At 42.6% G+C, this 16,256-nt stretch overlaps 1 protein-coding gene across 3 annotated transcripts in view; it reads left to right on the top strand.

The window, feature by feature from the left end:
• Nucleotides 1-1,660: 1,660 nt before the first annotated feature.
• Nucleotides 1,661-16,256, top strand: part of igsf9ba (immunoglobulin superfamily, member 9Ba) — a 71,311-nt gene continuing 56,715 nt past the window's right edge. Inside the window, exon 1 of one of the 3 annotated variants that reach the window (XM_037122226.1) lies at nt 1,661-1,908. In XM_037122226.1, the coding sequence (XP_036978121.1) occupies nt 1,845-1,908 (64 nt within the window). In that variant the 5' untranslated portion in view covers nt 1,661-1,844. The remainder of the gene's footprint in view (nt 1,909-16,256) is intronic. The other 2 variants (XM_037122210.1, XM_037122218.1) reach the window with 2 other exon arrangements.

The following is a 16,256-nucleotide window of genomic DNA, read 5'->3' as shown; positions in this document are numbered from 1 at the left end:
TTACAACAGACGGGAGGGGAGGGACAGACACACATGAAACCATATACACAAGCAAAGTTGCAAGTTGTTAGACTTTTTCATAGATAATATTGCCAAGAGCTGGCCAAATCTAGGTCAAAATGTACCCCGAACTTGCTGCAAAATAGCGATAAAAATGTTCAGACATCTTGTGGAAACATTACTGAGCAGAGCTAAAAGGTCTGCAGGACAAAAAGTGGAGAATATCTTTGATTTCTAGCCGCCTTTATAGATTTCCTCTGATTTCAAACAGAAACGTGACAGTCTCCTTAAATCAGATGGGAGGGGAGGGACAGACACAGATGCCGGGACATGAGATGCATTAATATGAGAGCATGTACAAGCAAAGTTGCAAGTTGTTAGGCTTTTTCATAGATTATATTGCCAAGAGCTGACCAAATCCAGGTCAAAATGTACCCCGGCCTGGTTGCAAAATAGCGATAAAAATGTTCAAATGTGTCGTGGAAGCATTACTCAGCAGAACTAAAAGGTCTGCAGGACAAAAAGTGGAGAATATCTTTGATTTCTAGCTGTCTTTACAGATTTCCTCTGATTTCAGACAGGAACATGACAGTCTCCAAAAAAAAAACACAGACAGGAGGGGTGGGGGAGAGAGACAGACAGACAAATGTCGAGACGAAAATGTGACAAATTCTGCTGAGGATTTGCTGAATATGGCTCGGAGGCTACAGCCGTGATAGATCACCTATATGTTTATCTCCCCCAGCCGCACGCAGCGGTCGGCGTCGAGCGCAGATCCGAGCTGATGTCGAGCAGCCAGAGGCGCACAGGCGTTATGAATCCTCCTGTGGTCATGCATGTAGGAAAAAACAGGGGGAGTGAGTGTGAGGCAGCCTTATCAGCGGTAACCATGTGTGCGCAGTGGGCAGCGTGATGGAGCTGCATCCTCATCCTCATCCTCATCCTCTCTCCCGGCCGTCGAGGAAAAAAAAGGGAGTAAAGAAAGAAAGAAAGAAAGAAAGAAAGAAAGCAGGCGAGCTGTATTGTATCTGTCGCCACACCCACCATATAAAGCCAGACAGTGAGAGCGGTTTAATGTCGGTGACAGTGACATGACAACAGCCGAGGGCTACGGGGTGAGCGACAGATGAGTCACACACATCCACCACCGCCACCACCACATGTATCCATCCATCCATCCATCCATCCACCCATCCATCCATCCATCCGCGCCCCCTCCCTCCCCTCTTTTTTTTCATGGCACATACAGTAAACATCTGCATGGTGCCGATATTGATACGATGACGGGATGAATGGATGATGGGGCGGTGATGGCACACTTGGGGGGGTCGGGATGTTGGTGGTGGTGGTGGTGGTGGGGGAGAACAAGCTTTAAGGAGAGGTATTTAAAGATGTGGACACGTCTCTCCGTCAATGCGCATGATACTGCGGCTCCACTACTATGGCACGCTCCAACTCACCTTGAATCGGCGCACGGCCGCTCTCCTGTCATTCGGGTGCGGGGCCGTACGGAGAACCAATACACGCCCCAAAGCCTCAATCAGCAGCCAATCCGATGACAGAAGAGGCGGACCTGTGGCTGCATTCTCACACTTGGTTTCACTATGCGCTCGTAAAACGGCTCCGTCTACTACAAACGCGGCGGTGCAGGTGCTCTGTCTCTTCGGGAGAGGATGCGGATGGAAGGACGGGGGAGGGAAGGGATGAAGGGAAACGCCACGAGGAAAGAGAATAGGATATGAGAAAGGGGCTTTTGCTAAAGAGACCGTGAGGTGCAAGGTCGAATATGAGAGATTGGTTGAACGGGGCACTTTGCGTGGTAATAGCTGGTCGGCAATAGTACTATGATTTGGTATGTGGCCACTCTGATAGCAAGTGTATTCAGCACCAGAGGAACGGCCGCTCAAGGTGAGTTGAAGTGCAATATATCTTGTGCCGCACATATGATTTCTGCTGTCTGCCTGTGTGTGCGCCTGCTGATGCCTTTCTTTTTTCCCCTCTTCTTCATCGCATGGCATTTTTATTTAATTTTTTAAATTGTATCATCTTCACATGAAAGAAGTGTGGTTGGCTGCCTCCATTCTTAACAAATGGCTGCACACACCATCATCTGTCACATGAAAGTTCAGTCCTGAAATGGCCCTGCATCATATGTGATCAATTCACATGTGGTGATTGGCCCATGACAAAGATGGCTTGATTGATGTGTGTGTGTGGTGTGTATGTGTGTGGTGTGGGTTTAGGCCCCGTGCTGTGATATATACCCACAGTACAGTGTTTCTCGTTTGGGGTGATAAAACAAGGAGCAAATTGGAGATAACGTCCCTGCAGCCTGTAGAGGAGGGGAGATGTGTGCATTGTATCATAGCCAAGCAGTCCCATTTGAGTTCTCCAGAGAGGGGTGTGACCGTCTCAGCCCTCAAGATGGAAAAGTAACTAAATAATGCATTGCGCGTCAGATAAAATGCTCTCATGAATGGATGGAGCCCTTCTCCCCCTGCATGCATGGGAATCATATGGCGAATTTCACACTGCACATGGACACACTCACACTGCTGTGTGTGATGCACCGGGAACACACACACACACACACACACACACACACACACACACACACACACACACAAGGCTTTGCAAGGGCTCGCCTTGATGCTTGCTCCAAGTACTTCATGAACTGTAGTCATTCCTGGAGCAACAAACTGCACAATATCCCTTTTGTTCTATTTTTTTTTTCCTCAGCACTCTCAGTATTGACCCATGTACTTACTTAACCTTGCTTTTCCACTGGTGTCCAGATGAGGGAGACATGTGCCAAGCTGTCGCCTGGTAACTGATCCCAATGACCCCCGCATACCCAGTCAAAACTGGTCTGCTGCTGATGACAGCCAGGTCCGAGCTAAGCAGTAATGTTGGAACTTCATCATGTTTGATTGTTTTGAAAAAAAAAAAAAAAAAAGAAAGCAGAAATTCTCCATTTCACAAAGGCATAGATGAGGCTTAATAATATCGACTCAGAGGTGTTGTCTGGCGTCGGCACCGCGCTGAAGGTGATTTACTTTTGAATAGGCTTTACAGGCTGAAACAAATCACAACGCAGTCTGCTTATGATTACAAATGAGAGCTACAGTGTCCCGGAATATAGCGTCTGAACCCAGTCTGGTGCCACAGAGAATCTCTGAAAATCATGTCAACTCATCTTTCAAGACAGCACACTAACCTCCTATTAGACTTGAATGTTTTTTGGCACCAATCATGCAGTTTCAATGTCTTCAATTGTTATTTTTCATGTATGAATTGTAGCACAGTCCATCGACAATCTGAGGGAAGACACATGTAAGGTACCAATTAAGTAATATGCACTAGAAAATAAGTATTTTTTTAAAAAGAGAAACTCCACATGAATCAGCTGGTTTGGTTTCCTCCTGAGAGTTAGATGAGAAGACTGATGCAGCTTTCACATCTGTCCGTTCAATTTGAAGCCGCAACGGGCAGGTTAGCGTAGCTTAGCATAAAGACTGGAAATGAGGGGAAACAGCTAGCCCGGCCCTGTACAAATGTCAACCGAGCAGCTTGTCTGTTTAGTATTAACATGTTCGTTAAATCCATAGTGTTAAAACAGCAGTTTGTGGTTTGAAGGGATGTTGATTGTGGGACTATTACTTGGCGGGGAGCAGTGACTTCCTGGAGTCTTGTCGTCGCCAGGCAACCAGCAGAATCTCCATGAAGTCCCTCGTCCTGGGCCACAAAATGTTAGCTTTTTCACATTGTTTTGTGCAGATTAAACATGGCATTTGGTGAGCCTTGGAGTAGTAGGCTAGCTGTCAACCCTTGTTTTCCAGTCTTCGTGCTTTCAGCGAGAAAGTGAGGGAGCGTGTTTCTCAAAATGTCCAACCTAAAGTAGTATGGGTAAAGTATGGGTATTTAAATAAGCTGAAATCTCAAAAGCCAAAAGCTATACATGTTCAGCTGTGTGTCACTCCTTCATCAGAGCTGCTATGATCCCATCCTGCTGTATTAGATATCAAACCACTAAAATGGTGGTCCACACCCTGATCTGCCAATTAGAAAAGACACTATATCAAGAAAATTTGATGGGTTTTCCATTGTCAGACCTGAAGGTAAGAGCACTGATAAAGTGGTTTAATTATTTTTTTCAGTGCCTCATGCATGAAAGATACTGGTCAGATTACAAATGTACAGATGAACATCCATCAAAAAGCATTGAGTAAAAACATAATTCCACATTAAGGAGATATTAACAGTTTCACTACACAGAAAGTCTGAAATAACACAAACACAGTCAGATAATACTCTACAGTATCTTGGACATAAGCTGTTGTTAGGAGGAGAGTTGATGTGTTGAATTGTGGACGAACTCATTGAACTCACAGTGGTCTGCACCTCGTTGTGTATATGCCGAACTTTTATTAGTAACAGCTGAAGACTTTATGAGAAAAGTGGACTCAGCCACCATGATGTCGCTCTTAGTTTGTAGACTGTAAACATGCTGAAGCCTTCAGTTTGGCATGACGGCAGTTGCCATCTTGTTTTTTTGTGTCAAAGGTGTCAATCCAGCTCGTCCTTAGCAGAAAAATGACTATATAGGTTGACTTTGAAACCCACTTACTACAACCTGTATTTGTCTTTATTGTTGGCTTGGAGGAAGTCAGATGATGGAATGTAAAGAGCGACAAAAATCCTCACAAGGAGCTGGTTGAGGTGGATGGTCTAGTTAAACAAACACAGGACTACTGACTAGTACGCTGCAAAAGTCACGCAGTTATGGGAATCACTGGCAGTCGATCTATTCGGGTCGTTCAGGTATGAGGATATGTTTGAGCGTCACAATGTAGCCATATCCTAAAGCATATCCTGGTTTATCGTCTATTTTACTCTAATTTGGACCAAAACGTCACTAACTGTGCTGTTACTAACCATTACTAAATGTAACTAACTCACTGAGGTGAAAACAAGTAAGAAGTAGGCTTATTTTATCATAAGCTTACATACAATTGTGCTTCTTTTTTGCAACCAGCAGTGGAGTCACCCACTGTTCACCCTTAAAATGAATGCAACATTAAGGCACTTCAGCATTAGCTTCAGTCTGCGTCCAATTCTGTTATATAGTCTACAGTAACGGATCTGTGTTTGAGGGCAAAAAAAAAAATCTAATTTAACATCAGTTTTGACTTTAGTGCTGTAAGATGTCATTAGGATTCATAGCGGTCTAGTGTGTGGACTGTAACTATCTGCAGGAACTATCCGATGATTAAAGGGAAAAAAGTGGAAAAAATAATTGCTCGTGAGCGTCATGGCTGCGCACTTGCATGCTGAGCTGTGTTCATAGAGAGTCTGTCTGACAAGCCGAGTCCCAGATGCATGAAATGTTTTCATCTTTAGGGGAAATTGAAAAACCTAAATGGGTCAAGTTTAGCTGGGATTATTTGTGGCTGGCAGGATGGTGTTGAAAGTGGAAGGTGAAGTCGCTCGACAGCATCCAGACACAAAATCTGATGGGTGTCAACATTTTTGTCAACAGGATGTCAACAGTGTCGACTGTTGACTTATAAAGGGGTCCAACATCGAGTCGTTTGACAAGTTGAAATGTTTACACAGTGATTGGCTTGTTGTTGTTCTCATAACCCCCTCCATCTATGAATCATGAATTTGCGTCTACACAGCGAAGTATGAGCGTCATGTTGGTGGAGCAGCAGCTCCTGATGATGTGTTCAGGCACAGAATTAAGTGTAGGTCACTTGCGTTTTGGCAGAGCCCAAAAGGAAGTCGTTGTTAGTACACTTGTTAAACAGGAGAGAATTGACCTGAATCATTAAAATATGCGGCAGGTTGCGCTCATGTGTCCATAAAAAAAAAAAAAGAAGAGTGCATCTGCGGCTGATAAGAAGACACTTTTTGGCCTTACTGTTCTTTTGCTGCTGGTGTGTTCTAGCAAAAACTGCGAATTTGAAACTGAAGCCTGTGGTTGCTGAACAGTGTGCACAAGGTTGTCAGAAAATTGAGATTTTCATGACCGATTCCAGTTTTTGATTCAAATTTTGGCCCATCCCTTTCTTTCTAATTACTATAATAGACAGCCTACAAAAACCGAAAAATTAAATTGTATGTCTCTACTTGTGAGACCAGCGTCAGACAGACAACAGTACTATTGTAATAACAGGCAGAGAGGCAGCATCCTAATCATCATAAATTCATACATTAGTCAAACACTCCTGGAGGACTACCCATAAAAAATTCTTAAAGTCAGACCCTTCCTCGTGATATCCTAAACCTGCTGTGTTTTTTTGTGTGTCTGTTAAGCCTTCAAACTCATGGATCTATGACTCAAACCAGCCTTCTGGATCTGATTTCTAAAACAATACGCCCCCACCAACGCACCTCATTGCGTTTTTTAAACACAAGGCTGTTTCCATTCTGAACGTGTGGTGAACAGCCTTGTTCTCTGCCCCCGATAAGTTCGCCTGCACCTTGTCAACAATCTCACGAATTTGGCAGTCCTCTTCTTCTCTTGGCGAGAGCTGGAAGTGCTCGGCTTTTTTTTTTGTTGCAGTGAGCTGTTGTGTTAGCCTGTGGATTAGTTGCTTCATTAAAATAGTTTCTAGAGTGATTTTCTAATCAGAAAAAAATGAATCAAGTCAATCACAAAATGACTAAAGAAAAATAAACTTAATTACAAAAAGCCTTCAGAAGATGTAATTAGATAAGTTTACTTCATACTCCTGGACTCTTTTCTCCACCCAGTTACCTCTAAGTCAGTGTTTTACACAGGATAGCTCAGGTCGGAACCATCAGTCACATTAAATGGATGGTCAGAGAAGTTTCCTTGTGCCAAGTGCCCATTGGGGAGGCAACATATGGACGGGGAGACTCGAGGTTAGTTCAACAAAGTCAACGGTGACTTGGCAACCGATCAAGGTGACGCGAGAGGGACGCTGATGGCAATACAGAAGTAATTAAATGTCATTGGCAAGTGTCGGGGAGTGGTATATTTGAAGGACTATTTTCAGCCTGAGTCACTGATGGCTCTCCTCTCAGGTCCTGTGCTGGGACTTCGTGTTTTTTAAGCGTTTGTTGAACTGGCTCGAGGCCAGATGGCATTCGTCTGTCATTCCCTTCTTGTGCGCTTCCTCCTTGATGTTCCACACGGATCTGGAGCTCCCTCGTGAACCGTGGGCTTGGCACGCCTGTTCTCATCGCTGGGTTCCTTCTGAAGGCGCGCTCCTTCAAAGACGGAGATATATAGCGGCAGACAGTATTCTGTGAAGGTGTCAGAGCTGCCAGTCACATATCTGAGGCCTCCCAGTAGTGCCGAGGCAGCGTCTGAAAGCCCTCCCACTGTGTCTGGAGTCCGTCTTCAGACTGCAGTTCAGAGAGACTGGGCTGTCTTCGGTTTTTGTCTGGTTGTTGGAGCTGTCTGGGACATTGTGTGAGGCTGATTTCCATGAGATGGTGGAGGAAATGTTTTGACAGCAGTGTGTTAATTTGACAAACTCTGCTGCGTTCTCAAAAGTTTTAATGATACGAGTAAGGGGATGAGTTTGGCTGCCTTTAGGCAATCTAGTGATGCTTTATGTTGTGACTGCTTTTCTGTTTTTGCTAAATATGATAATACAATCCTCAGACAGCGACAGAATATACAGTTTAGTTGTTGCCAAGGATCTGCTTTTTCCTGAGGAACAGCCGTAAGTCAGTTTTGGTTGAATTTCTTCTCAAATATGATTGACGTTAATATATCACATTTGTCAATTTGACTGAAGTTGTTTGGCCCTCACCATCAATGCAGTCAAAACCCTCATGACCTCTAAGAGCTGTTGCAGGCACTGGCAGTATTTCAGTGTTTACAGCCTGATGATGGGCACTAAATGATATAGTGCCACTGGAGGCTGGGACTAAGAGTCGACCGATACAGGTTTTTCAAGGCCGATACCGATCCAGATTATTAGAAATCAAGGAGACTAGAGAAGTTGAACAACATGTGATGAATCAGTAAAGTCCAATTTCCTCAAGTTCTCATCATGAATACAATTTCCTGGTACTTTTCCTGATTATTTCCATTTCCTGCTACTTTACACTTCCTCTCCACTACATTTATTCGATACATTTCGTTACTAGTTACTTTGCAGATTCAGCTTATTCAGTGTTTGTAGGCTGTTCAATTGTGACGTGTTACCAATCAGATATTGTTGTGGGCGGGACATAGTGTGAGAGGATGTTGCATCAGAGTAAAAGGAGCACATTTTTAAATGTGTTTATATTATCTGCAATCTGACAAAGAAATCAACCGTAATCAAGAAACATGCAGAATATCAGCCCTGATAATCGTCTAGGCCTGATCATCGGCTCACTATAGTTGAGACAGTCTGATTTAAAAGCAGTGTCCACTGTGGGCTGTTTGCTCCATTAAACTGGATCAACATGGCCGCTCGCAGTTGCTAAACCCGTCTTCATTTTAGATGGACAGCGGTTCATTTTGTGGGAATGGAGCGGCCAACGTGATGCCTCGTCTCTTGATGCCAGGATGCATTGCACAGCTGCAATGCACGGAAATGATGGATCCTGTGGACACATTGCTTACATCAGTACTGCGAATATGAAAAAAGAGAACTTAAAGAATGAACTTGGTTTTAATTGCATTTCTGGCCCGTGGTGGTTATGGATTTGACATGTCGAAACTTTGTATTCTTGTATTTTTCATTGATTGTAGTCCTGTGTGCAGCTCTCTCTGCACTGCCTTTTTCAGTAATGCCCTGCAACTGTTTTTTGTGCCATCAAAATTAAAACATGTCACGCGTCTCTTCTCCAGCTCCTCGTGCTGGAACGAGCTCCTGATGGAGAAGAAACAGTTGAAAAGTTGTGCGACGTGCTTTAGATAGACTTGCGTTGAGGCTGGTCTGCACCTCACTGTGTGTGTCCACAGACTCAGATGTGTTTATATACATGCATAATGAAGAGCAGACTAAATGCCACAATTATGAAACAGTAAGAGTTTTGCAGTGAATTAGGTGCACAGAGCAGTCAGGGAAACATGAAGCAGAAGTCATAAACTGCCACTGCCATGGTTTTGTTCTCTGCTGAGTACCCTGTGCTTACATTACTGCGTGTGTTGCTACACTGTTAGACTACTTACTATAAGTACATGCTGCTCTGTGCATGATGTACAACATGTTTCCTGTCCTGATTGTTACAGTGAATTGATTCATATCAGGTTGTATTGGATGGCCCGTATCTGAGACACCTCATAGCATTTCCCTCACATTCAACATTTCCACATTAAAATGTCTCAAAACAACAAGATGTTTGTAATATATTTGCTAAGTTGTGTAATCATTACATCAATACGTAAATGTTTCCAACCCAGAGAAATCTGTTTAAAGAAGTGGTGCGTTTCATTTGCTCACTTGTTACTATAACGTCCGAGTGAAACTCCAGTCGGTGATGTGAAATCGTCAAACTTTACCACATTGGTAAACCACAGTGGTTTTTCTGTCAGACTGCAGATGAAATGACCTAATTTAAAAATGTGCTACTTTGGCTCTGATTTAACATCCTCTTATGTCCCTCCCACAGTAATGTTTGATTATCACAACTTAACAGCATATAATTGCTGAATAAGCTGAATCTACAAAGTAAGTAGTAACTAAATGTAACTAAACTAAATCAGTATTGTACTGGCAGCTATAGTCAATATAGCTATCTACAGTAGCAAAAGTAAGTACTTTGAATGTGAAATTGTAAACATTTTACATTACTGGATGAATATTACAGATGCTTTAACACATGAGCACCATTTTTTGTTGCAATTTGTCAAGGTGGAGCTATTTTATATGCTGCTTTGTGGTGGAATGATGGAAATTGTCATGTTAAGATTAAATATGAAATGCTTAATCAAAGATGTAGCAGTGATAGAAATGTAAGTTGACTAAAAAGTTATAGTAGCCATATAAAGTAGAGTATTCAAGACAAGTACAAGCTCCTCAGTAATTGTAAGAATATTTTCTTTCTTCATTTTCTATCTGAAGCAGCCCAGAAAATACAAAAAACACAAGGTCGAGAGCTGAACCACCACGATGATGCAGCACAAAGCATTCATGCAGCTCAGTAACTACATTTAATAAAACCCTAATTCAGACTCCTGTTTACACTTTAAACTCTCAGTTGTCATTATTCATCTTCATTTCTTGGCAGCGCTGTGTCATTTCTCTTCTCACCTGCGCTGTAAGTACGTGTATTTAACACATTTGGTTGACTGACGCTATAACTCGCCCGCCAAGCCGCTCTGAAATGATCCGGTCCGGCCGGTTCATCATTTTTCCCCCGGCGGACAAACAGAACAACTTCATCTCTCTTATTCATATTTCTCGCTGCCGCACTTCCTCGCTCACAATCATAAGAGGAAAGCTCGGTAATGAGCTTAGGAGCGGGCCTGTGCTCAAGCTGTGGATGGCAGACTCTCAGTACTGGGCATGTGCCAGCTCTTTTCTGGTGGTGATGCCCCCTCCTCCCCCCTTCCTCTCTCCCCCACCGCCTCCCCTCACCTCTCCTCCTCCCCTCAGCCGGTCCGGTCCCAGCGGAGTTTCCCTTTCAAACAAAGCCTGGAGCATTCTGGGAAAGCCAGTTTTTTTTTTTTTGTTTTTTTTTTTTTCAGATCATGTGGTTCTGGTTGGATGGAGCTGCTCTCCCAGCCTCTAGATCATCATCATCTCTCTGAAAGCGTGCGCCGCTGCTTGTAATAATAGAAGTGAAAGATGAGACCGTGTTGATGTTACACTCACCGCAGGTCCAGTTATAGGATCTGTACGCTGAAATCCATCCGTCTCATCACACAGCTGAGAGGAATACGTGTAGAGCTGCGATTGATCAGGCAGCCGAGCGATAAATGAACTTAATGATTAAAGGAGGATTCCGATGATTTAAACTGAGAGAGAAAACAATAGTCAATCCCGCACGATAACGTGATTCAGCTTATACTGTATAATGTAATTTACTGAGGTTGTGATCAGACTGGGAAGTTTTATGTGAAAATTCTGCAGCTAGCACTTATTTTCATTGTCAATCCATCGGCTCGAATGGTGAATAGTTTTGTCTATGAAAATGCCAGAAAAGTGTAAAAAACGCCCCATCACCACTGAGTTGTGAAGTCTAAAGGTGTAAAAGATAGTTTCTAGTCAAAGTTAGGAGAGAAAACTACTACCATGCACACTGTGGGCAGCCAGGGATAAAAATGTAAATGCAACATGGTAATGAAATAATAACTCTGTCGGCCCATTTAGCAGCATCTAATTCTGCTTTTGATTGATTTCCAAATGGAAAAATGTTTGTTTGAGTATTATTTTGTAGAATTGTTGTTAGTTTAAAAAAGTTTCTTTTAGAATTGATACTGAAAAAGTAGCTCACAGTGTTTAGGATTAGAGGTTTAGGCTAAGACACAAAGGCAATGATGCTCATAGTGCTAATGAGCTAAGACAGAATTACCATGGTAATAATAGACATTTTAAAACATGCATGCAGTTAACTATATAGGCCATGAAGTGATGCAAAAAAGCCATCTTAATATGCATAATAATGTTAATTTACTATTTTTGTCTTTCTTCAAAATACTATTAAGCACAGACTGACTCCATCTCAATCAAAAACACATTCTGTGCGTCTGAAAGGAACGTTTCACTGAATATGTTGTGACTCTCCTCTGTTTTGGGGAAACATACATGCACCAGTGTAAAGAAGTACTTTGTTTCCAGAGAGAAGTGTTGAACCCACACAGAGCTCACTCATGTCGTCTGAACTGCAGCTTGAGTGTTTATATACGAGACCGCCATACAGCAGAAAGAGGAAGCGAGTGAATGGGAATTATGTGGAAGCGGATACGTTGATTGGAAGATATGTGGAGCCCGGCGTCGCTCTGTGGACGCCTGAGCGGCTCACATGCGATACAGGAGCTCTGATCCTCGCACACTGTTGCTTGTGATTTATTGAGGCTGAATAAACAGCAGCTGTAATTAGACAAGCCACACGAAAGCACTAATAAGAGCTGTTAGCAGCAATATGCCTCTTTGTGTAATTAATTTAAAACACCTCGACTGAAGCATTTATAACTCATCTGAAAAATGACTGAATCGTGGCCGGACTGAGGAATGTCTGTGACTGAACGGCTCCTGCCAAAGATGTCCCATAAAGTGATGCACCTCTGCAGTGCCCGGCAACGTTGGTTCGCCCTTTGTGCCTTTGGCAAGCCGAGCCTGTTTCTCACACACACACGCACACACACACACACACACACACACATCTCCCTCTCTCGCTCTCCTGGCTGTGTGTTCGAGCAGGTGTCAGCACATCCATTGCATCCCTGACTGAGCATTGCTTGTCTGAGGAGGGAACTTTGCCATTAAAGAGGGCTAAATAATGAAGAGACCAAATCTATCTTGGATTGTTCCTGTACAGGAGTAAAAAGTAGAGACAATGAGGTCGTTGTCTTGTCTGCTGAATTACACCTAATGTGGACAGAATCCTATAGGCTGGACTGGACGATACCCTTTGGCCTACAGAATGTTAAATCTGTAAAAAACGGCAGAAAAGTAAAGGGAGTTTTGAATGCAAGTTAACAGTTACCTGTAGGGATAGTAGACAGGATCCCTCAGAGACTAAACCTGGCCTATTCAGCTACTTCTTTTGGTCTGACCTGTAAAGCTCAGGATTTTAATGCACCTTTTAATCAAAGAAGAAAAAGAAGTAGAAGAAGGAGTAGGTTCTCAGTTTGACTTAAGCCTGCCTGGGTAAAAACTTTTGAATTAAGCATTTTTGTGACCAGCAGAAGAAGCAACTAAAGAATGGGCTGATTAGCCTTCTAACAAAGTTATGAAATGGCCGAACTGAGGCTGTTTAAGGGCAGCATTGGGCCGCCAGTCGAACAGGTCTGGTCCAAATGGTGGATGAGTGAAAGACTGCTGATCAGAACTGTGGATGTTCGGAGTTTGACAGCGATGGAAAATGACAGAGAAGAAGAGTTTACTTATTTTATTATTCATTAATGTACACATTATGGTTTATGTTGCTTATGAATCCCTGTCCTCTGTCTGTTTCTGTGTATTTCACGTCTTGTCCTTTGTCTGTGTCTGTGTACCGCACTCTCCCCCTGTACCAATAACAACAACAACAAAAATGCATCCTCACAAATAAGCCACCACGATCATCCATCATCTAGGTTTCTAATTTCTGCCTGTGATGTACACAGATGACTCTGTAACTCGAGTTATTGCTTTTGTTTTTCATTACTGGTGATCAGATACAGAAGCCAAATCTAGCCGGGTGGTAAATGCAGCGTGAAACCGAACCGGGATCATCCGAAATCTGCTGGGCTGATGTAGTTATACCCAGTTTTATACAAAAATTACTATGTGTATGCAGGTTATTAAACATTGGTGAACCAACTCCTTGCCTATTGCGAAAGTTTGCCTTTCTGTTTCTGGTGTTTTCTTGTTTTCATGATGTTCGACATTACAACCCACCCAGAAAACAGGGAACAGTAGAAAAGCAGCATGGAGGCGTTTTTAGAAAAAACTTTTTTTTTTTTTTTATAGCTTTTGCTTTATTTTCTCTTTAAACTCAATGCTGAATGCGTGATGTTCAAGTGGTGCTTCAACAGAGACGTATTGAACACTACTTGCGTGCCAAATTCTGGAACTGCAGCATTACAAGTGTTGTCAGCCCAGTTGCCAGGATATTATTAACATTTCTGCAAACCACGGTAGCATCCACTATGTTCCAAATGTGGCACATCACATTAACATTACATGCTTTTAGTCTCTTTTCACATCAGGAGATGGAGGGTGTGGTGATGTTATTACAATAAGTCAGAGTCGAGTCGAGTCACACTGTTGGGTATTTGTAAGGACACCTGCAGACTTTTCCTGCTGTTTTTGTTGCTACCTAAACCAACTATTTTTCAAAGGAGAAGTTGGACTGTCTTCAACTGTGATCATGCCGGTCAAAACATGTTTTTTAAGTCAAACCATGATGTTTTCCTAACCCTAACCAATTAGTTGCACATCGTTGAAACAAGAGATTAACAGAAAATTGAGTTGCAACATGAAGACACATTCAGTTTTAACTTCTAACTTCCAGTGATCACGTTGGCTGATAATAGATGCCGATAAAGGTTTGACTAAATGCCAATTGTACTCTTTCAACAGAATCCACCAGCAACTGTACAATTCTTTCGGTTCAGTTTTCCATTTTATGTTGTAACTGCGCTGTTCTTCTGCTCTGGTTAGGTTTAGGCACAACACCCACCAGGTTAGGGATAGGAAAAGATCCTGTTTTGCCTTAAAATATCTGGCAGATGTCCCGTCATAGCCTTAAAATATCAGGTGGTTTCAAGCTTATGATTGTCCAGACGTTGCCTTGAACCGTGGTTTCTCTCTTGTCCAGCTGTTATGCCACCACCATCTTCTCCACCCTCTGGCATGAGAGTCAGCTCATATACATGTAATGGGCGTTTTCTCTGTCTGACTGTATATTCTGATGTACTTTCAGTTCTGCACATTTGATTTTACAGACCAATATTAACACAGATATATACAAATACACACAGGCATGTCCCCACCACACACACACACACACACACACACACACACACACACACACACACACACACACTCAGGCCATTCTCTGATGTGACCTTCAGCACATGCAGGCTGGCATTCAATTACCGCCCTGTCAGTGGCCCATCCAGCCCAGTGGCTGCACGTCCTTGAGCTCCTCTCTCCAGCCTCCGTCCAGTCTATATTCCATTACATCCTCCACATCGGGAGCTCTGTCCAGCATAAAGCAGCGCTCATATCCTCCTCGCTGCGAGGCGCACGCACACTTTGATGTATCCTTTCCAAAATCTCTAACTGCAGTGAGCAATGGTTCTCCTCGCTCATTTGCTGAATCAAATCTGAGCACGGGGTAAATATTAGATTTTAGTTTTACTGGGTGAAGTATTGCGCTGCTGTTGGCCCACACCGGAACATCTGAGCACTGCTCATCTGAAACTGTGTCTCACTGAACTCCGTCAGTTTTCGTATTTGTCCGCAATTTTGTTCAGCGTGTTATTGGACGTCATTCCAGTCAGAACATTTCGCTGGCTCTGCTCGGCGTGATTATTGCCCCAAAATTGCCTCGAGAGTCTATTTACAGTACAAATCTGAGATCATTACGGAAAGTACAGTGTTGTGTGCTTTTTATGCCATTTTCAGCCACAGCGCTTAAAAAAAAATGCTCCGAGTTAAAATTCTCCTGCAGATTTAAACCCTGCTCTCTCCCGATGATTCATGAGCTGGACTGTAGCTGTTTATTGACCATCAACTTGATGTTTTCATTGGTTTCTGATATTGTTTCAACACATCATCTCTATCAGTTAACATTTTTCTTTGGCCGTTTCACTCACTTCTTGCTTTCTCTGTTTGCATTTGCTTAATAATCAATTAATGTCATATATCAAAAGTTGCCCAGCCCGCATGGTATTACAAACATTACAAAGAGCAATAGTATATTGATATTATGAGAGTAAAGTCACAAATATAGTACATCCCCATGCATGCCTAACAATAACAAACCGGATACGAACAGTCCTGCTCATTAGAAGTAACAACTTGTCTTTATCACATCAAACATGAAGCGTCCTCCTACACTGTTGGTAAGTGTTTAACATCAGCTGAGCTTAATGAAACACTTTACAAAAGAAGTTACGACTACAGATGTTGACTGAACAAAAGTTGAAGTGACAAACACAAATCAACTCTTGCATCTCTTGGCGACCTTCAAAAGGCTTAATAGAAATCTCCTTCCCTTTAATTTAGGTGGGAGATTTAGATGTTTTCAGTGACTGGTTTGAATTTTCCTTTTGCAATAACTCCTGCGTATCTCTTCAGATAGGCAGTTTATGTCAAAATTGTATGTTTCATTATATGCAGATGATGTAATGTTATAATTCAGAGTCGAAATCTGGCCAGCACAAGATGTTAAATGTGGTTAGTTTGTGGTGTTACAAGTGGAGATTAGCAAAACACAAATATGGATGGTATAAACAGCAATGTATGCTAGCAGAGATAAATCCTTGGGCTTTCGTCTTGATAAATTTATGACCTATAAGGTTAGAATTGGGTCTGTTACTGACTCTGCTGGTAGAGCTCCAGGATCAGTCATTAACAAACTGAACATTATTGATACTCAAACTTAACTTAACAATGCATGTGTGT

This window comes from Acanthopagrus latus, chromosome 2 (genome assembly GCF_904848185.1).
Source record: "Acanthopagrus latus isolate v.2019 chromosome 2, fAcaLat1.1, whole genome shotgun sequence".
Lineage (NCBI taxonomy): Eukaryota > Metazoa > Chordata > Actinopteri > Spariformes > Sparidae > Acanthopagrus > Acanthopagrus latus.
Note: the sequence above shows the minus strand (reverse complement) of the source record. Positions and strands in the feature narration are given on the sequence as shown.